At 27.2% G+C, this 21363-nt stretch overlaps 4 protein-coding genes across 11 annotated transcripts; 2 read left to right on the forward strand and 2 right to left on the reverse strand.

Annotated features, from left to right (window-relative positions):
* Positions 1 to 243: 243 nt before the first annotated feature.
* LOC123260763 (sodium/hydrogen exchanger 7) lies at positions 244 to 9373 on the forward strand. 7 transcript variants are annotated; one of them, XM_044722074.1, is made up of 11 exons: positions 248 to 1002; positions 1074 to 1312; positions 2130 to 2207; positions 2292 to 2368; positions 2438 to 2647; positions 3505 to 4224; positions 4472 to 4541; positions 4793 to 4867; positions 5086 to 5349; positions 7301 to 7420; positions 9241 to 9373. In XM_044722074.1, exons 1-11 carry the CDS (start codon positions 759 to 761, stop codon positions 9247 to 9249), a joined length of 2106 nt encoding a protein of 701 aa, XP_044578009.1. In that variant the 5' UTR covers positions 248 to 758; the 3' UTR covers positions 9250 to 9373. The 7 variants fall into 7 exon arrangements, with proteins under 7 accessions (XP_044578004.1, XP_044578007.1, XP_044578008.1 ...); XM_044722071.1 differs by lacking the exon at positions 9241 to 9373 and adding an exon at positions 8817 to 9192; XM_044722069.1 differs by lacking the exon at positions 9241 to 9373 and having other exon boundaries at positions 244 to 1002; positions 5101 to 5349; positions 7301 to 7816.
* On the reverse strand, positions 9052 to 11290 carry LOC123260807 (metallo-beta-lactamase domain-containing protein 1). Of its 2 annotated transcripts, none has more exons than XM_044722160.1 (3): positions 10945 to 11290; positions 10790 to 10864; positions 9052 to 9555 (listed from the first exon to the last, which is right to left on the reverse strand). In XM_044722160.1, the coding sequence occupies exons 1-3, from the start codon at positions 11099 to 11101 to the stop codon at positions 9203 to 9205; spliced, it is 585 nt and encodes a 194-aa protein (XP_044578095.1). In that variant the 5' UTR covers positions 11102 to 11290; the 3' UTR covers positions 9052 to 9202. The 2 variants fall into 2 exon arrangements, with proteins under 2 accessions (XP_044578095.1, XP_044578094.1); XM_044722159.1 differs by having other exon boundaries at positions 10694 to 10864; positions 10945 to 11283.
* Positions 11291 to 11391: 101 nt separating this feature from the next.
* Positions 11392 to 18189, forward strand: LOC123260767 (integrator complex subunit 9). Its single transcript, XM_044722089.1, has 5 exons — positions 11392 to 11453; positions 12123 to 12767; positions 14965 to 15843; positions 16963 to 17379; positions 17877 to 18189. Exons 1-5 carry the CDS (start codon positions 11445 to 11447, stop codon positions 17994 to 17996), a joined length of 2070 nt encoding a protein of 689 aa, XP_044578024.1. The 5' UTR covers positions 11392 to 11444; the 3' UTR covers positions 17997 to 18189.
* Positions 18030 to 21358, reverse strand: LOC123260809 (FUN14 domain-containing protein 2). Its single transcript, XM_044722162.1, has 4 exons — positions 21241 to 21358; positions 20806 to 21088; positions 20195 to 20390; positions 18030 to 18641 (listed from the first exon to the last, which is right to left on the reverse strand). Exons 2-4 carry the CDS (start codon positions 20973 to 20975, stop codon positions 18444 to 18446), a joined length of 564 nt encoding a protein of 187 aa, XP_044578097.1. The 5' UTR covers positions 20976 to 21088; positions 21241 to 21358; the 3' UTR covers positions 18030 to 18443.
* Positions 21359 to 21363: the final 5 nt, after the last annotated feature.

The following is a 21363-nucleotide window of genomic DNA, read 5'->3' on the forward strand; positions in this document are numbered from 1 at the left end:
ATTAAATTACAACTAAAAAGATATTTTTAAAAAATTGCACTTATAGCTTTTCAAGTTTTTCACATGTGAAATTTTTTTTTTAATTGAAATTTTTACAATAAAAAATTTCTAAAAATTTTGAAATGTCGGCTAACTTCATTTTATGCATTATTACAAGTATTTATGAACACGTAAACTCCCACTCCTGACAGTTACTCAGTCGATAACTTATTCTAATGTGCGATGAGTTGAGTATGTATGTTTGTGCGTGTGTAATTCTCAAATGTATATAAAAAAGTAATAAAATAGAATATACACACTTGAGTGGAAGTTTAAGTTGATTTAGTCTTGTCAGCAATTTAACCTCCTCAGCTGTTGTGACGATTAGATTTGCGCAATAATGGATATATTTAATTTTAATATAATTAATTTGAATAAAATATACATTAAAAAATAAATATTTATTTCATGCAGTGTTTTTGTGTTAATAAAAAAATTAAACAGTTTCTAAAGCGAATTTAAAATAATCACAGAAGGTCACTTCTGTTATCTTGTACGTCGTATAATCGACTAGTGAAATAATCTCCGATAAATTTTATTATAAATTTATGTAATTATAATAATAAATTCAATATGTGCTGGAGCAAGTACAGAAACACTACAATTACTATTTATAAAAGTGAATCTATTTGATTTCTTTTTATAATATTTTTTATTTAATTGTTATTGTTATTATTATTATTATTTTTGTAATTGCGCTGTCATAAGTGATCGCAACGATGACAATTTCAAATAATTTCATTGTGTTCTGCCTGATCGCTTCAATTGCACTGATCAACAAAATTTGCAATGGAGCATCCACAGATATTGAACTGGATGCCAAAGCACAGTTTTTACATCGCCTTGACAGTATCAATCTGCTAATATACACATTTTTACTAACACTCACCGTTCTGACTATCTGGACATTTAAACATCGCAGATTGAGATTTCTCCACGAAACGGGTCTTGCTGTAATTTATGGTGACTATTTTTAGTTTTTAAAAGTTAACTTTATTGATTATTAATTGTACTTATTTATTGATAAATGACAGGTCTAATTGTTGGAGCGATTATCCGATACGCATTAAAGACAACTGATGGAAATAATACGATTCATCATATGCCAGTTGTGACAGATACCGAGCACAGCAGATACAACCAGTCAGTACCACCAGACTCCTTGTGGATTCGCTTTCCTGAAGACAAAGGAGGCGGTAATATTAAGAATAAAACTTTTTCTTACTCGTTTAGAGGAGAAATTTATAGAGAAGAAGATGAAATTTACTATATGGTAAATTATTAATGCATTTTACACTGAGAAAAAAAAGTATTACTCTTGAGAAAATTTTCTTGTCACAAGAATGTATATTCTTGATAATTTTCAAGAATATATTTTTTTGTCTCAAGAATTGATCGAATTATTTTTTGTTTAATTCAAGTGAACCTATTCGTTTGTTAATCTATCAAAATTAATGCCAATATTTTATTATCATGATTAGGGTGGCGCAAAAAAAACCTATTTTTTTTTTTTTAGTCTCGAGTGAAAAAATGTTAGTTTTTGATGTTTTAAGAGCTCTTTCCAAAGGAAAGCTTAAAAAAAATTTTTAAAAAATCGCTCCAAATTTTTTTAAATTCCAAAAATCGTCAAAGTCGAAATTTTTATTTTTTTATTTTTTTTCTCGTTACGTCATATTTTTATAGACCAAAAAAAAATAACTTCCTGAAAGTTTCAATTCAAAATTTAAATTTTGAAAGGTCGCTCATAATTTTTTTTAAATTTCAGAGTCAAAAAATGCTAATCCAATTAAATAATCACTAATAAATTAAAAAAAAAATTATGAGCGACCTTTTAAAATTCACATTTTGAACTGAAACTTTCAGGAAAAATTAAAAAAAAAAGAAATAGTCGGTTTTTTTGCGCCACCTTAATCATGATAGATATTGATATTCTTTTATCAAAAAACTAAAATTTATTTTAAACGATTCTTGAGCCAAGAAATTTTTTTCTGGACAAAAATTTTTTTTTCTCAGTGTATTTTATAAATTTATACAATACAAGTTATTTATTTATTTATTATTTGTATTACTTTATCTGGCACTTTGCTTAGGCTACATTTGATCCAGAGGTATTTTTCAATATCATATTACCTCCGATAATATTTCACGCTGGTTATAGTTTGAAACGAGTACGTAAGATTTATATTTATTATCAGTTTGTTATTCTTAATTCCAAGTAATCAGTAATCTAATTGAAGTATTTTTTTTTTCAGAAATATTTTTTCCGTAATCTCGGTGCCATTCTGATGTTTGCTCTTATAGGCACTACAATTTCATCAGTAGTTATTGGGTAAATAAATAACATTTATTTATAATAATCCACCAATTAAAATTTTATTTATTAAATAATTTATTACAGATTGTTAATGTATGGATTTTTCAAACTAGTACCGAATATATCCGAGTCATTTGGATTTCTCGATACGCTGTATTTCGGAGCGTTGATATCACCGACAGACCCATTGACAATAATATCAATTTTTAATGATCTACATGTCGATGTTAATTTATATGCTTTAGTTTTTGGTGAGAGTGTTTTGAATGATGCGGTAGCTATAGTATTAAGTGGGTAAGTATTAACATTTAAATGGCTGCGTGACAAAATACCCAAACATTTTTATTTTATTTATTTATTAATACCAGGATACAAAATAGTATATCGACGTTCTAATTAGCAAATTGTATAACTCCATTTTAGAGAATCTTCCATTTGTACGAAAAAACAATTAGTTAAAAATTTATTATCACTTTAAAAAATCATTTAATATCTAATAGAGGTATAATGTTTTGGTTTAGATCATTAAAATAATTTATAATTGGACTGTTACTACATTAAAATGTTAAAAAATCACCCTCTAAAAAATAAGGAGTTAGACCAATTGCTAGATAGACCGTCGATATACAATACAAAGTATGCACCTATAGAGGTGTTACAAAAAGCACCTGTACATAGACCTGGAGAAGCAAAACTATCAAAACTTAATACTAAAAGCACAAGCATCATTTTAAAGTGAATATACAAAAGAGCATAATATGAAACAAAAAAATGTAAAAACATGATTTAGAGATCAATTGAAGCTATCTACTTAAATATTTCTCTTTTATTAAGCTTATTTTTTATATTTAAAGACTAATTTTTGAAAAAAATTTTTTTCTTTCTTTAACATAAACGCGGGTATTTTGTTGTGATACCATTTAAATAATCTAGCAAATTATGATACTGAAATTAGCAGACATCTGAAAATTTTTGGAATTTTTATAATCAATCAATTATTATAAAAAATATATTTTTTTGAATTATTACATGTGAAATTTTTTTGATTATAATTTAGTTGTTATAAAAATCTAAAAAATTATTCAATGTCTGTTAAATTTAGTATCGTAGTAAATTACCCTCAAATTAAATAAAAAAAAAATATATTACAGGTCAATTCAAAATTATGGAGCGAGATATCAAACAGGAACTGGTGGCTTTGAAACCCTAGCGTTCTTCCAAGCACTGAGTGATTTTCTTCGCATATTCGGATTATCATTATTGATTGGCGCAACAATGGGTTGTGTCACTGCGCTACTGACGAAATTCACGCGGGTACGTGATTTTCCGCTGCTGGAGTCAGCCTTATTCGTTTTGATGTCATACAGCACATTTTTAATCGCCGAAGCCGCTGATTTAACCGGTATCGTAGCGGTGCTTTTCTGTGGTATCTGCCAAGCTCATTATACCTACAACAACCTGAGCATAGAGTCGCGACAGCGCACGAAACAGCTGTTTGAGCTCCTAACTTTCCTCACCGAAAACTTCATATTCAGCTACATCGGAGTGTCGATGTTTACGTTCCCGAAACATCGCTTCGAGCCAGGGTTCATCATCGTGGGATTCATTTGCGCGTTGATAGGCCGTGCAGCAAATGTTTACCCCCTGGCGTTTATTCTCAACTTAGCACGCAAACCCAAAATTTCGATGAATTTTCAACACATGCTGTTCTGCTCAGGTCTAAGAGGGGCCATGAGCTTTGCCTTAGCAATAAGAAATACTGTTTCCGACGCACGACAATCAATGTTAACAACTACAAGTCTTATTGTTATTCTTACTGTTATACTTCAAGGTGGTATGACCACACAATTCCTTAGTTGGTTTAAAATTCCGTAAGTAATTATTCTATGTCTTGAGATACGCCCTTTAGCTTTAGTATTTCAACTTTTTTTTTTTTCACAGATTTTTACGTTTCAGACTATTTCAAACCGAATGGCAAAAAAAAAATTTTTTATACGCCCTTTCAGCACAAATTCCTATTAACCATTAGTCTTACGCCCTTTTACCTCTAGGCACGCGATTTATAAATATCTATCTACTGTAATTAAATTAAAATAACGATTTTTATTTCTAACATAGAATCGGCGTAGACGAAGAAATAGAAGGACTTACTTCATCAACATCCGCCACTCATGGTCAAGTTAGACATGTAAGTATTTTTTATTACATATTGGATTCGCTTGTCATTGATTGCTATAAATTATTATAAAATTAAATTGCTAAGCGCTTATTTTAAATACGTTTTGCATTAACACCATCATCAAATTTTATTTAATTTTTTTTATTAATAATAACAAGAAATTTATTATTTTTACTAATCTACCGGCGGAACAACACCTAACATAGAAGTAAATGTTTAAATAAAAAAAAAAAAAAATATATAAAATATTGTTTAAATAGACTAGTGGCGTCGACAGTGCATGTGGATACGCTTGCGATGGAAATCTGCAGCTACATCGAGGCCAAAGTCCTCCGGTAGGTTTTATTTTCATTTTCACACTCACATATAGTTTTATTATTTCACAGCTTTTGAGCTACAATTATTATTATTATAAATTATTATTTAAAACGCTGAATTAGTGTAAAGTAATTAAAAGTAATTAGTGTAAAGTAATTAAATGTAATAATTTTATTTGGGTTCCTAGAGTTTGCGGTAGTTAATAGCGGTTTGTTAAATTAATTATTCATTGCAGTACAATTCGATGCAGGATAATTGCTCACAGGGAGACGCGGGCAGTACGGGTGGAAGTGGTCCGAATTTATCAGGACACAAGGCATCTTCCTCCTCGTGGTCACCGCCAAATGAAAAGGCTTTCCTAGCGAGGGTTTGGGGTGACTTTGACACCCGCTACATGAAACCGCTTCTCACACACTCACGGCCAACTCTGCTGGAGACTTTGCCGGTTTGCTGTACACCTCTCGCTAGACTTCTTACCACAGCTCAGCAATTATCTCAGGTACTATTTTATTATATTTTTTTTTTTTATTGTTTAAGTGGAAACACCACAGTGACGGTCGAAAAAAAAGGTGATATTCGGGAATTTTTTTGACAGGGAAAATAAGGGAATTTGGAGATCGGATTTTTTTTATTTTATTACGGGTATATTAAAGATTTTTTTTATATATTTTATTTATTATTCTTGTTATAAAAAAATTCTATAGAGGTGCGTATAGCACCTGTGCATAGAACGAGTACATATTAAATTATATATTTTATTATCAACAATCACTTGATAAGATTAAAAAGAATATCAGCCTAGCAAGTTTGTAGTTTATACAAATTTTATAAGTAATATTATTGCAGAAATTATATTAATATCACGATTTTTAACTAATTATCTATTTTTATCCATTCTCTCAGTTTTTTATTTATTAGCTTCTTCTTATCATTCAAAGTTTTCATCTCTGATGGTAATTTATTGTAATATTTTAAAGCAACATAATAAGTACATTGAGTGTAAATTGTTTAACTTATTTTTGAGAGAGACAGTTGCTTATTATATCATTGTAGAGATAAGTTATTATATCATTGTAGAGATTTATGCAATCTTGATAATAGAAAGATAACGCAGTGGTAATTTTATTTTTTTATTTTATTTTTTATCAGTTCAATGAACCCTACAGCAAAGCCATTAATCGGGTTCCATGTTACATACAATTTAATACAAAGTGTTTAATTTAAAATTATTATTATGATAAGTCACTATATAATTAACTATCGAAAGTAAATATTTTGCTCCAGTTTATACAATGTTTGACATACAAAGTTTTGAAAAACATTCAGAAATACTTATTTTATAAACATCCAAACTGTTATCTATCTTGTAAAAAGTATTGAAGGCACTTATTAATCGGTATATGGGGGCAGATGTAGCAAAGTTGGTGCCAGCGAGTGGAAGCTGGAAGGGAGTACTATCCCTCCAGGTCGGGGCTCTAAAAGTAGTAGTGATAGAGTCTGCCAGACGTTCACAATCCACCTTCCCCTGAATCAGCCGCGTCAAGAAGATGGCGCATGCACAGAGTCTACGATCTTTTAATGTAATGAAAGTTTTTTCCTAAATATTTAATTATTACAAAGTTATTAACAATCTCGTAGAGCACTAGAAAAAATTTCCCCCTCCATGGTCGCATAGATAACTCAAAAACGGATCATCTGAAAATAAAAACCCAAATTGATTTTTAATCAGTAAGAATCTAGTTATTGTTGCACGTACGGAATTTTAAAGATTTTTTTTAGCCGGGTTAAAACAAAAAAAAAAACAGTAAAAATAATGAGAAAATTTTCAATCAGTCGCGATTTTTTTGAAAATTGAAATTTTTGCTATTTATTATTATTATAAATTAATTGATACTTATTTAATTTTCATAAAAAATTTCTAAAAATTTAATTAATTTCAAACGAAAAAATATTTTTCTTTTAAATATCGTAAATATTATATAAAAAGTATAAGTAGTATATTTTTATTTTAATGAAATAATAGAAGAATTAAGTATTGTTTATTGTTTATAAAATAATTTTTTTTTTTATAATTATTTTGACAATTTAACATTTTTGAAAAGGATATTTTCTTTTGATTAGATATTTAGACGTGTTACAGAAAAAATTACCACGACAATATAAAAAAAATCCTTGAGTCTATTGTAGTGTATGCGTGTATAAAAAAATTATTGTGAATTAATAGAAACGTTTAATTAATTATTGTAATAATAGAATATTTTTTAATAAAAATTTCGGGTAATAATCTTTAATATACCCTTAATAAAATAAAAAAAATCCGATCTCCAAATTCCTTTATTTTTTCTGTCAAAAAAATTCCCGAATATCCCCTTTTTTTTCGACTGTTACAGTGGCGTTCCTCCTTAATAATTTTAAGAGCTAAAACTTAATAATGAATAAAAATTTTCTAGGAGGAATTAAATAACGTGAGAAGAGTTGATTCAGATTCAGATTTATGTCTAGCACACTCGCATCAGCGCGATCAGGTAGGAGGGGGGGCAAGTGACTGGAATACCGGGAGTCTTGAACCGGTAAGTTTTCACCAGTCAAATAATTTGAATTACACTGTTAACCCCTGCTACCAGCCAAATAACAATTCTGAATTTTCTAACTCAACTACAACTACAACAACTGATGAACCTTATGTTATCCTTAACTTGCACAGAAGATAGATATACCATTGTTATTGTTGCTATTTATTATTATTATAAATTAATTGATACTTATTTAATTTCCATAAAAAATTTCTAAAAATTTAATTAATTTCAAACGAAGAAATATTTTTTTTTTAAATATCGTGAAGAATTATATAAAAAGTATAAGTAGTATGTTTTTATTTTGATGGAATAATAGAAGAATTAAGTATTGTTTATTGCTTATAAAATAATTTTTTTTTTTTATAATTATTTTGACAATTTAATATTTTTTTTTTTTTTTGATTAGATAATTAGACGTGTTACAGAAAAAATTACCGCGACAATATAAAAAAAATCCTTGTAGTGTATGCGTGTATGAAAAAAAAATTATTGTGAATTAATAGAAACGTTAATTAATTATTGCTCAGCTTTCTAGCGCGTGTATATACGCGACATCAAATATATGTTACAGGAAATAGAATTGATCCAGATTATTTACACGCATACACTTTTATTGTATTAACTTATTATTATTAATGAAAAATCAATACCGTGCGTTGAAATTACTCCGCACTGCAAGTAGCAAATTGTGACAGTTGTAATACCTCAATTATTTATATAGACAAATACATAAAATGATTATAATAACATAATTTAATAATGAAACATTAACAGCGGCTGAAAGTACTTTCTGCGATATGAGTATTAAAATATTTATTATTTTTTTTTTTTTTTTTGACGACAATAATATATTTATTATAAAAATAAAAATGATAAATAGTGTAAAAATATGTGGATTTAATATATTAATTTATATAAATATATAAAATAAAAATTTGCTGTGTCCATGAGCGCATAGATTTTATTTATTGTATGTGTGTGCGTGCTTTAAATATTTAAATAAAATATATTTAAAAATCCTTAAATGCCAATCAAATTAAAATAATTTTCAAACGATTGTAATTTTATTGTTCATTAATAGCATTGATATATTTTTTAAAATTGTATTTAAAAATTTTTAATGCAACAATTCCATGGTAATTAATTATCTATCTATTAGATTTTATTTATTAACAATTACTAATTACCGATTATTAATAAACTAATAAAAATAATTATTATTGCATGTACTTACAATTTCTGGTGTATGGTAAAACTTTTATTGATTAAATTTTTATATTACTGATTAGCTTTTAAATGATTAGTTACCTACAATTAAAACATTTAAAAATGATTTTTGATTTTTTTCATTCATTTTTTTTGTTTGTTTTGTGTTTTTTTTTATTTACAGTCATTTGACGCAAGGTTACCTAGCCATCATACACTGCCGTACTCCAACATCTAATTTAAATAGCGTACTTGACATCATAAAATAGTTCAAATTAAATATTTATATTTTCTTCTCTCGCAATATAATTATTACAATCTACACTACAATCTTTAATGTACATTTATAATAATAATTATTTTTATGATATTATATGGGAATACGATATAACTACAATAAGTAATCACAATCAGTATTATATTATTATTATTATTATTACGATAAAAAAAAAAGAAAAGCATTGCAGGTAAATGCTACGCCGATCCAATTTCTTTTTTAATAATTATAATTATTTAATTTGTTTGATTATAAATAAAATATTGTGTTGCAAAGGTAATAAGTTATTTTAATTACAACTGTGATTCTAATTGTCTTATCATGTCTTCAGTTACTTTAAACATAGGTCCATGCCCAGGTACTATATAATCAGCGGACTTGATAATCATCAGGCGATTTTTAGCCTGAGTTTTCTCGAGTTCTTTTTTGCCTACCGACTTCCATATTTCTGGATCAGCGATGTCAGCTTCTTTTTCAAATAAATCACCGACAATAGCTACACAATACGTCTGCAAGGCCTGAGATCCATCAACATCATTTACATCAGTGTTTATTATTCTACAATTTTTTATTAAGAGTGTTATGTCTTCAGATGTATGACCAGGTGTTGCAATTATTTTCAAATCTTCATTGAGTTGATATTCACCTAAATAAATGTAAATAATTGAAATTGATTTGTATTTATTATCATTATTATTTATCGTGTAAGTGTATCAGCTCCTCAATTATAAATATTGTGGCTCATCAGAGGATAATTATTGGAGCGGGCAAATAAATTAATACTTCGTGTTTAATAATTATAATTATTTAATTTGTTATCCCCTGAGGAAGCAATAAACTATTGCGAAACGTTGCGTTAAACAAAAAGTATTAATTTATTTGCCCGCTCCAATAATTATTCTCTGTTAAGCAATAATAATAATAATAATAATTTATAAAACTATTATTATTATTTCAAAATTCTTTTTAATACTTGATTAATAATTAAAATTAAAATTAAGTTAGCCGATATCTTGTATAATTTTTTTGATTGAAAAAATTATTAAAAAAAAATTTCAATTGTAAAAAATTTGAAAAACTTGAAGTGCAATTTTTTAAAAATATTTTTTTATTTCAGTTTAATGAATAAAAGAAAAAAACTTTATTTTTTTATTATTATTATTATTATTATTATTATTTAAATTAATTCTAAGAAGAAATTTTAAAATAATAATAATATTATTATTATTATTTAAAAATTCTTTTTAATTCTTAATGAATAATTAAAATTAAAATTAAAATTAAGTTCGCCGATATTTTGTAAAATTTTTTTGATTGAAAAAATTATTAAAAAAAAATTTCAATTGTAAAAAATTTGAAAAACTTCAAGTGCAATTTTTAAAAAATATTTTTTTATTTCAGTTTAATGAATAAAAGAAAAAAACTTTATTTTATTATCATTATTATTATTATTATTATTATATAAGTTAATTATAAGAAGAAATTTTAAAATAATAATAATAATAATAATAATATTATTATTTAAAAATTCTTTTTAATTCTTAATGAATAATTAAAATTAAGTTAGTCGATATCTTGTAAAATTTTTTTAATTGAAAAAATTATTAAAAAAAAATAAGAAAAAAAATTTCATTTGTAAAAAATTTGAAAAACTTCAAGTGCAATTTTTAAAAAATATTTTTTTATTTCAATTTAATAAATGGGAAAAAAAAAAAAAAAAAAAAAAAAAAAAAAACTAGTATTATATAATTAAATTGCAAAATAATTTAAAATAAATTTTTTACCTTTGGTACTCAATTGTAATTCATCAAATAAATTTTCTCTATGAATACAGTAACCTACAATATGTTGCTGAGCGTGTGTAAATAAATTATTATTACCGATATGATCAGCATGACTATGAGTACACACAACATAATTTATTTCTTCAGGTTTAACATTATGACTTCTTAGTGCTAAAAACAAAATAAAAGAATAGTTAATTACAATTAATAATAATTTATCACTTAAAATTATTTTTTTTATATAAAACTACCTGTCAAAATTTTATCACGGTCCCACGCAGTCATGGTGTCAACAATAATATTTATCTCTTGACCTTTTATCAAGGTACACGAGCAATTAGCTTCTGATTTGCCGTCTTCTAATTGTTTCGAATAACCGTTAAACAAAACTATCACTTGGTACATCATTTTTAATAAAATTATTACTCTATAAATCAATTTAAATTGAAGATTTTCATGAAATATTACGACTCACACGTGACGCCCAACCGGTTTGTTTACGTACACAAACTCAGCATAAATATATAGGTTAAGCTACCTTACATTTATTTTGTTTACAAGCTGCTTGGATGTTTATAAAAAAATTATACTATTGACATCGAATAAGAAGACGAGTAATAATTACAAATAATTACTTTTTTTTTAGATTTATTCTCAAGAATTTATTGTAAAAATAAATTCGCTTGGATTTAACCTAAAAAAATTTTACTAACTTTTTTATGGAGAAAAATGAATTAAATAACAATTAAAAATGAAATTGGTGAGTACAAAGAATTTTTTTTTTTTATAGTTTTAATTTAGGGCTAGTTTTTCAATCCAAAATAAAATTTTATCCAATGCTAAAATATATCTATATATTTTACAAATATATAAATATACTGGCAGTAATAATTTTTATTTTTACTCAAAATTAAAAAATTAGCCTTTATAATAATTAAAAAATTTTAATTATTAAATTTATAAATCACATCAATTTTATAATTATGATGAAAATAAAGTTAGCTGACATCTAAGAATTTTCTGATTTTTTTTATTAAAGAATAATTACAAGAAAATAAAAAAAAAACTTTTTCATTTGTTAAAAACTTAAAAAACTATAAGTAGAATTTTTTAAAAATATTTTTTAGTTATAAATTAATAAATTAAGCAAAATAAAAAAAAATCAAAAATGTCGTCTAACTTTATTATTATATAATTATGATGTTTAAACAAAGACTTAATTATTTTAAACAAACAATTTAAATAATCATAAAATTAAATTTTTAAAAATTATATAATCAATTTATTGAAATATTAAAGCGGATTTATATGAAAAATTAACAGACTTCTGATTGTATTTAAAAACAATTTTTTTTTACAATATTTAAATTGTCACTTTAAAATTTATATAAAAATAATTGAACAAATAAATTTTAATAAAAAATTCCAGTATTGTTTATCAAGTGAGCCAACAAAGCCATGTTTGGTGCTAACATTCAAAGGCATAACTATAATGCTGGACTGCAGTTTGAACATGCAGTCAATATTAAACTTCATGCCAATCCCGATGGTACCAAGTGGGAAATTCAACGCCTTGCCGAACTGGCTTCCGCGAGACACCCATCACAATCATTACCACAGCCAGAACCCTTATCAGCAGTATCACAGCCAGGAGTGGAAAATCGAAGGCGAATTAAAGGAATGCTGCGGTCGAGTATTTGTAGACTCGATACCTGAATTTTCGCCTCCGCTCGAGAAAATAATAGACTTTTCAGAGATTGATGTGATACTGGTGTCAAACTACACGTGTATGATGGCCTTGCCGTTCATCACTGAAGCTACAGGGTTCAAGGGTATCGTGTATGCGACAGAACCAACGCTCCAGATCGGGAGATTTTTTATGGAGGAATTGGTCCAGTACATCGAGCAGACTCCCAGAACTACTTTGGCCAAATACTGGAAGGAGATGCTTCATATTTTGCCTTCTCCCTTAGCAGACGCTGTCAAGCCTAAATCTTGGAAGCAATTGTACTCGATGAATGCTGTTAATTCAGCGCTGTCTAATATCCAGTTGGTGGGATACGATCAGAAATTAGTAAGTTCCTTGATGATCATTTAATTTTTATTCATCACCAGTATTGTCATTTAGGTCTATCAAGCTAACATGGACTCGTTCATGCATTGATTCATTATTTAAGCAAGAATATTCATTTGTGCTGCTAAATTTATTAAGGGGTTATTATATCCACTTGTAAGTCCCAAAAAATGTGTTTTTTTGTGAATTTTTTATGAAGAGGCTTTTTATTAAATAAATGGCTTGAAATTTTCACACGATCTTCTTAGATACTTTTGTCAGGTACTGATCGAAGGAATAAGGTTTCTGATAATAATTTCGATTTTTTAAGCCACTTTAAAGTGTAAATTTTCTTGAAAAAAAAAGATTTTTAACTTCCCGCTAAGAAAATCGAAGATTTTCAAAAATCGGGAAGTTATTGTTTTCACCCCGTTTTACGAAAATCGAGTTTTCATCGAATCTCGAAGTTTCGAGGTCCTAGGAAGCTTCCCTGACTATTCCCGCGATGGTGTCTGTATGTCTGTATGCATGTGTGTATGTATGTATGTATGTATGTGTGTGTGTGTGTGTGTGTGGATGTATGTAAACCTCTTATAACTTTTGAACGGCTTGATCGATTTGATCGCGGTTGGTGCCATTCGAAAGGGCTTGACCAAACTTAGATTTTGTATATACTTTGGAACGATTCGGACCGGTAGATTTTGAGAAATCACAAAAAAACTACAAAAAAAAATTTTTTCAAAAGTGGTTTTTTTGGAATAACTTTTATACGGCTTTACCGATCAATTTCAAAAACTAATCAGCTTTTAACATCAAAAAACCACGTCGATCGCCGCCAGTCCGGTCAAAATCGGTTGATTCGTTCGTGAGTTATCGTTGACGAAAGAAAACCGAAAAAAGTGTTTTTTCGGAATTACTCCGAAGTTTTCCACTATGTCAATATAAACTTAAAGATTTTTCATGAATCTTAAAAAACTGCGTCGAATGCCACCAACCACGTGAAAATCGGTTTATTCATTCAAAAGTTATTGCGATTTGAAAATTAAAAAAATAGTGTTTTATCAAACTTCTATCAGACTTTTGAGCTCGAAGAGCTCAAAAGCATACAAAAGCTATTTTTTTGAGCTCGGAGAGCTCAAAATAATACACAAATTGTATTTATGAGCTCGAAGAGCTCTAAAACGTCATAAGTGCAATTTCAAGCGTTTAGGTATAGAATTGGCGGGAAGTTGCAGGGATGGCCTTCAGGGTCAACCGTTTTCCTAGTTATTTTCTTTGGGAAGCCGTCATTTTGTCAAAAATCAAAATTTTGACTATTCCATCATTCACTATTTATATTCATCTATCCTAAAAATAAACCTTTTGGTTTTTTTTATTTTAAATAATTCGGATCAGAGATATCTTCCTCACCGACAAACACCTTTTTGTGGAGGTCCTCTAGGAGATCTACTGCAGGAACAACGGAACCCAATATTTTTGTAAATACATCGCAAATTCTTAAATTACATTAAATTCGCTGTATGTACATTTATTCTATGTATTTATTTAGGAGAAATTTTCCTCACCGACTTTGAAAACACCGTTTCGAGAAAAACGCGTTTAAAGTTTTAGGAACCATTTAAACTAAGTTGAAAAAACTTTACAAGTACGCTAATTTCTCCAGAACTATTTGCCGGATCAATGTGAAATTTTCGGACAATATTCTCAAATATATGTACGTTCAAAATATGCAAAAAAAAATTCGATTTTTTCAAGATTACAAGAGAATATAACCCCTTTAATACTGAAATTAGCAGACATCTGACAATTTTTAGAACTTTTATAATAAATCCATTATAAAAAAAAAACATTTTTTTTTTTTAAATTCACACTTATAATTTTTAAAAAATTCTGCATGTGAATTATTTTGGTAAACTTTTTTTTATAATTTAATTGTTATAATAATCTAAAAAATTGTTATCTAGGGTAAAAGACCCCATTACTGACACTTTCTTTGATTTTGGTTCTTATTCAATTAATGAAATCATTAATTTCAATAATGAATATATTATTTCTAATCTTTAAGACCTTAAGATCAAAAAAATTTTTATTCCAAGTAGAACATTTTTTCATTGAAAGAAAAAGTGCCACTAATGGGGTCTTTTACTTTATCAAAAATAGATTTTGCAACTGCTAGTTTAACGACGCTTTGCCATTTTATTTTTTTATTTTTTTTCAGGACATATACGGAGCTCTGACAGTTACTCCAATAAGTTCCGGCTACTGTTTAGGCAGCAGCAATTGGCTAATTTCTTGCGAGCACGAGAAAGTAGCTTACGTAAGCGGATCATCAACGTTGACAACTCACCCGAGACCGATGGAGCAAACAACTCTAAAACATTCTGACGTTCTGATTTTAACGGGACTAACTCAGACTCCAACTGCGAATCCTGACACGATGCTCGGTGAATTGTGCATGGCAGTAGCAATGACTCTCCGAAGCAGCGGATGTGTTCTGATACCTTGCTATCCTTCAGGAGTAGTTTATGACTTGTTCGAGTGCCTGAGCACGCACTTGGACAAAATAGGGTTGACACAAATTCCGCTGTTCTTCGTATCGCCTGTCGCGGAGTCTTCGTTAGCGTACTCGAATATTCTAGCTGAATGGTTGTCGACGAATAAGCAAAACAAGGTTTATTTGCCTGAAGAACCGTTCCCTCACGGATTCTTGGTGAAGAATGCAAGGTTGAAGCACTTTACCTCGATTTGGCAGGGAGGATTCAGCACAGAGTACCGACAACCTTGTGTGGTCTTTTGTGGACATCCCAGCTTGCGTTTCGGCGACGCGGTTCATTTTGTTCAGCTCTGGGGCAACAATCCTCAGCACACGATTATTTTCACAGAGCCAGACTTTCCGTATTTAGAAGCTCTTGCTCCGTATCAGCCGCTTGCGATGAAAGCTGTGCACTGTCCGATTGATACTTCGCTTAATTTCACGCAAGCCAACAAACTTATTCGGGATTTGAAGCCAGATAATCTTGTGATACCTGAGTGCTACACTCAGCCTCCTTATACTGCACCTCATCGGCTTGATCTTATCATCGAACCAGTAGCTCCAGTAATTTTTTTTTTTTTTTAATATTTCGCGTTGCTGAATTCAAAAGGGCGTATCTTAAAATATACGTCCTTTTGGCTTAGCAGAACTAGAAGGGCGTATAAAAAAATTTTTTTTTCTCCAATCAACTAGGGAATGTATAAAAGTAAAAATCTCGTGGAAAAATCCCAAAAAATTTATGACAATAAAGTTAGCCGACATCTAAAAATTTTTAGAATTTTTTTTATTGAAAAAATTATTTTAAAAAAATTAATTGAAAAAATTTCACATGTAGAAAGTTTTAAAAATTATATGTGCAATTTTGTAAAAATATTTTTTTTTGTTCTAATTTAATTAATAAAAAAATATCAAAAATTGTTGAACGTCGGTTAATTTTAATATCATAAAATTTTTTTTTTCGACTAAGAAAAAAAGTTTTAAAAGCTAAAAGGGCATACATGAAAAAATAGTCAAAGTAACTTCTAAGGACCTTAAAACGTCGAGATCTAACGAAAAAAAATTGATTTTTAAAAGTGAGACTGAAAAAACTAACACATCTTAATTTTTTTTTAATTTTCAATTTTTTGTATTTTGTGAAAATTCACTGAAAAGTATTAAAATAAAATTTTTTAACTTCTCCTAATATAAATTGACAATTTAAAAAAATTCCGCTGTCATAGTATTTTCAGTTCAATTTTCAAAAATCATTTTTTCATTAGATCTCGACGTTGGGAGATTCTTAGACCCTACTTTGACTATTTTTTTATGTATGCCCTTTTAGCTTAAAAAATTTTTTTTCTTTAAGTCAAAAGGGTGTATATTTTGAGATAAGGTAAAAGAACCCATTAGTGGCACCTTTAACCCCAATTAGTGGCACTTTTTCTTTCAATGAAAAAATGTTCTACTTGGAATAAAAGTTAAAAATTTTTTTAATCTAAAGGTCTTAAAGATTAGAAATAATAAATACATTATTGAAATTAATGTATTTTATTAATTGAATAAGTACCAAAATCAAAAAAAGTGTCAGTAATGGGGTCCCCGCCACTAATGGATCTTTTACCCTACGCTCTTTTGACTTTAGTAACGCGATTTATAAAATATATATTCTAGTGGTAAATAAAAAATAATTTTTTTTTTTTGCAGGAAAAACCACTTATTACTTTCAGAAGAGGCGAAGTGACTAAACTGCCTCTGAAAAGAAGCAAGAGTCGGATTTTTATTGAACCTAAATTAGCTAGTAGTATTATTCCGAGTCAAATTCGCCCTGGATTGAGCTTGGCCTCGATCACGGGAGAACTTGAGATAAAGGATAATGTGTATACGATAAAAAGTATTGAACCCCAGCAACAATTAATTGGAAGAGGTAAAAGAAAAATCCAAGACGCTTCGTCGTCAGTCGACACTAAAGACAGTAAAGACGGAGAGAATTTGAAAGAAAAAGATCTGAGACACGAGTATGGTAATATTGATATTCAAGAATTGTTACATAAATTTCATCAAGAGGGTATCCATGGGTTTAAAGTTACAAATAATACTCCAACTTCTACGAGTATACATTTAGTAAGTATTAAATTTTTAATTTAATATTTTTTACACTAAAATTAGCCGACGTTAAATAATTTTTGACTTTCTATTAATTAAATTAGAACTAAAAAAATATTTTTAAAAAATTGCACGTATAGTTTTTAATATTTTCTAAATGTGAAATTTTTTCTTTTAATTTTTTAAAAATAATTTTTCAATAGAATAAATTACAAAAATTTTCAGATGTAGGCTAATTTAATTTTCGTTATTTTTATGAAAATTAAGTTAGCCGAAATCTAAAAATTTTAAGAATTTTTTTTCATTGAAAAAGTTATTACAAAAAAAATTTTTTTTTAACTTCATTTATAAAAAACTTAAAAAATTTTAAGTGCAATTTTTTAAAAATATTTTTTTGTTCTAATTTAATTATTGAAAAAAAATCAAAATCTAAAAGTGGCTGCTAACTTTAGTATTATTAGTATTTTTTAATTTTTATAGTAGAGTTATTTTTTAATATTTATTTTTAATTACAGCAGGATGAAGATACACTGGTTCACATATCTGAAAATTCAACTCACATATTTTGCAACGGAAATCAGAGCTTACGAAAAAAATTACGGTTAATAGTGATGCAATGTTTAAAACACTTCTAAGTGACAAGAAAAAAAAATTAATGGTATTATTACTTTCGGTTTTTTTTTATTTATTCCATCATGATACACCAATTGTGTACTTATAACTTAATAAAAGTTTTCTTCGAAACACATACACACACACGTACATTCAATAATACAACTTAGGTATGTAATAAATAAATAATTAGAGTATTGTACACTAAAAACAAATAAATAAAAAAAATAATTTTCTAAATGATCACACTATTGTAATTGTAAATACTAATAAAAAAAGAACAGTTAACAACATTTGGATTGTATGTGTGAGTGTTTATGCAATTATTACAGTTTTAATGGGTCGGAGAAATCACACGTGTAATAAGTCTGATGTGTGCGCGGATTAGTTGGGTTACTTTAAATGTTTTATTTATCGTCTCTCCTCGCATTCTTTCATAACTCGGGTTATTGTTAATATTTGTTAATAGTTTAATAACTAGCGGTTGCGCTTCCAATTAGGACACCGGCAACGAAAGAAACGACAAAGAAATGCATCTCTTTGGGCTTGAACACTCCGTTGGCGTTGTCGGTCCCGAGGAATTTTTCATACCAGCGATGGCCCTGTGCCTTCTTTGATTTTAAATAGTCTTCAGCTTTATCCAATTTCTTATCCACAAATCTTTCTACCTGTAATACACACTCCCATAAAAATATTATTCAATCCTATTTAATTTTGTTTGTTAAAAATTCTATCAAAATTTTTATTTTATCTTTAGTTCTTCATACAATAGCATTTTTTTTTTTTTTTTATTTAGATATTAAATATGTAAGTATGTAATTTATGTTACTGGAATACAGTTGGATATTTTTTTATTGAATTAACGTAACATTCAAGAGAAAAACAATGAAAAATAATTTTATTATTATTATTAATATTAATAGGAGTCTCGAAATGTAAATTAATGAATGTAATGGCAAGCTTAATAATTATTTATCTTTTCTAACTAAAATTTTTTTTTTTTTTTTTTTTTTTGAAGACTTCACTTTACGCGTTTGATTACATCGCTAAGCCAATTAAAAAACCACCAATGAAACTTGTTGTTACATACGTATTCTGACGACACCATTGGCCTACCTGTAAATATAATCAGTATTTTTTGATAATTTATTTTTAAACATTCTAGTTCATCAAATAAAAAAAATTAGAGTAATTATAAAAATAAAAATGATATGAAAATTAATTTAGGAGATATTTGATAATTTTAAGAATTTTTATAACAAATAAAGATAATTATTTACAAGTGAGGTCATTTTAATTTTAATTTTTTTTTTTGAACGAAATTTTTTTTTTAATTTTGATATATTTTTTTTTTTTTGAAAAATACATTTTCAAAAAAATTTATAAATTTTTTAAACAATTGTGATATTCAACTTTTTTTTAACTGTTCGTTTTTTTTATGTACTTTTCAAAAAAAAATATATAAAAAAAAGATAAAATAGAAATTTTATTTAAAAATTTGAGCCAAAATTTTTTTCAACTTTTGAAGGCAAAAAAGCTATCGAAATATTAATTTTTAATATCACCGCCATAAATCAGCCGTAAAAACAAGCAGAATAAAAAAAAATTTTTAAATGTTAATTTTTCACCTAGATATGGTCAAAAATAAGGTGGACCTTATATAAATAATTACCTAAATAAATTATGTCAAAAAAAATGAGAAAAAAAATTGACATGTAAAAATTTTTAAAAATCAAAAAATGTAAATTTTTATAACAAATTTGTATGTTAATCAATATTAAAAAATGGTCAAGTAACTGCTAACTTTAATGTCATAAAAATGACACTGAAATTAGCAAACACTTGACAATTTTTTTTTTAAATAGGTCTAGAAAATTATTTTTAAAAAATTGCATTCATAATTTTTTATAACTTCTACAGATGGAATTTTTTTTTTGTTATAATTATTATTTAGAAGAAATTTTAAAAATTATCAGATGTTTCTGAATAATACTAAAGTTAGCCGACGATTTTAATTTTTTGATTTTTTTTAATAATTAAATTAGAACAAAAAAATATTTTTTAAAAATTGCACTTACAGTTTTCAAAGTTTTTTACAAGTGAAAATTTTTTTTTATTTTTTTGTAATCATTTCTTCAATAAAAAAAAATTCTAAATGTCGGCTAACTTAATTCTCATCGTTTTTGATAAGTGTCATAAATAAAAATAAAAAAGTAAATACCTTGTCTAAAAATTTGGGTCCTTCGCCTGTTATTTTTTCCTCAAGAGTATCAGATACTTTTTCTGCCTTCTTCTGAATTTTATCCCAATTAACTTTAATATATCCTTGGTGAACAGCTATCTGAAGAATAATGATACCTCCGCCAACAGAGAATGCTGCGATTTTACCAACTTTCATTGCCAGGAAACCCGTCATCCTATTATATTGTATTTATCATTACATTATATAAATTTAAAAAAGTTAAAAATACAAAATTTAAATATATATCACACAAAAATATTGAAAAAAAAATCAATACGCAATTTCAGAGCAGTCATCATTATATTTAGCCTACATTGTAATATTTTATATGAATGTATATGTACATATTATTAGAAGACAATAAGTATGAAAATTAATTTAGCAGGCATTTTATAATTTTAAGAATTTTTTTAATAAATAAATTATGTCAAAAAAAATTGACATTTAAAAAATAAAAAAAAATAAAAAATCCAATTTTTTAGAAATAATTTTTCGGAGCAAATTTATTTATGAAAAAAAAATCAAAAAATTTTCAAGCGACTGCTAACTTTAATATCATACAATAAGTAATAAATAAAATATCAACTTACCATCCCGATGAAGTCCCAATAACAATCTGCTTAGTAGCCGAAGTTTTTGAAATATCTCCAAAAATTTTGTCAAGGTAATTTTTAGTATCGTCTGAAGACGAGGAGGAAGCAGCCTCCCTTAACTCGTTGCTTAAATTTTCTCGGTTCTTTCTTGTCGTTGGCAACCCCATTGTTTGTTGCTCACTCAAATTTATCAATTCTCAATAATAACAACTGTCTAAATACACCAAGTATTTATTCTAAGAATTGACAGTAATTTATTGCGTCTTGATCAGAACGCAGACTAAAAAAAAATTTTAATTAAAATTGTATTAAAGTAAATTAGTCTTATATTAATTTAATTAATTAATTTAAAATTAAACATGCACAGAAGGAAATAAATCTAGGATTAGGTCAGTATTAATAATAATAATTGATAATCAATGACAATCTTACACTGATCACTATGAATTTAGCAAATGATTCACCATCACCAATCACGAGAACAGAATAACTAAGCGAACTTTCTCTTGCGTAGTTTGAGATTCATAAAAAGTCTAGAGTCACGTCACTTTTTTT

Source organism: Cotesia glomerata, linkage group LG3, assembly GCF_020080835.1.
Source record: "Cotesia glomerata isolate CgM1 linkage group LG3, MPM_Cglom_v2.3, whole genome shotgun sequence".
Taxonomy (NCBI): Eukaryota; Metazoa; Arthropoda; class Insecta; order Hymenoptera; family Braconidae; genus Cotesia; species Cotesia glomerata.

Excerpts from the sequence above, each read along its gene's own strand:
- LOC123260763 (XM_044722068.1), top strand. The coding sequence starts at position 759 with ATGACAATTTCAAATAATTTCATTGTGTTCTGCCTGATCGCTTCAATT. Across the intron at positions 4,868-5,085 it reads ATCGAGGCCAAAGTCCTCCG|TACAATTCGATGCAGGATAA; the intron begins GTAGGTTTTATT and ends TATTCATTGCAG. Across the intron at positions 5,350-7,300 it reads CAGCTCAGCAATTATCTCAG|GAGGAATTAAATAACGTGAG; the intron begins GTACTATTTTAT and ends AAAATTTTCTAG.
- LOC123260767 (XM_044722089.1), top strand. Across the intron at positions 15,844-16,962 it reads TCATCGAACCAGTAGCTCCA|GAAAAACCACTTATTACTTT; the intron begins GTAATTTTTTTT and ends TTTTTTTTGCAG. Across the intron at positions 17,380-17,876 it reads CTTCTACGAGTATACATTTA|CAGGATGAAGATACACTGGT; the intron begins GTAAGTATTAAA and ends TTTTAATTACAG.
- LOC123260807 (XM_044722159.1), bottom strand. The coding sequence starts at position 11,101 with ATGATGTACCAAGTGATAGTTTTGTTTAACGGTTATTCGAAACAATTA. Across the intron at positions 10,865-10,944 it reads CCGTGATAAAATTTTGACAG|CACTAAGAAGTCATAATGTT; the intron begins GTAGTTTTATAT and ends TTTTGTTTTTAG. Across the intron at positions 9,556-10,693 it reads ATTACAATTGAGTACCAAAG|GTGAATATCAACTCAATGAA; the intron begins GTAAAAAATTTA and ends ACATTTATTTAG.
- LOC123260809 (XM_044722162.1), bottom strand. The coding sequence starts at position 20,975 with ATGGGGTTGCCAACGACAAGAAAGAACCGAGAAAATTTAAGCAACGAG. Across the intron at positions 20,391-20,805 it reads ATTGGGACTTCATCGGGATG|GATGACGGGTTTCCTGGCAA; the intron begins GTAAGTTGATAT and ends ACAATATAATAG. Across the intron at positions 18,642-20,194 it reads GACCCAAATTTTTAGACAAG|GTAGAAAGATTTGTGGATAA; the intron begins GTATTTACTTTT and ends TGTGTATTACAG.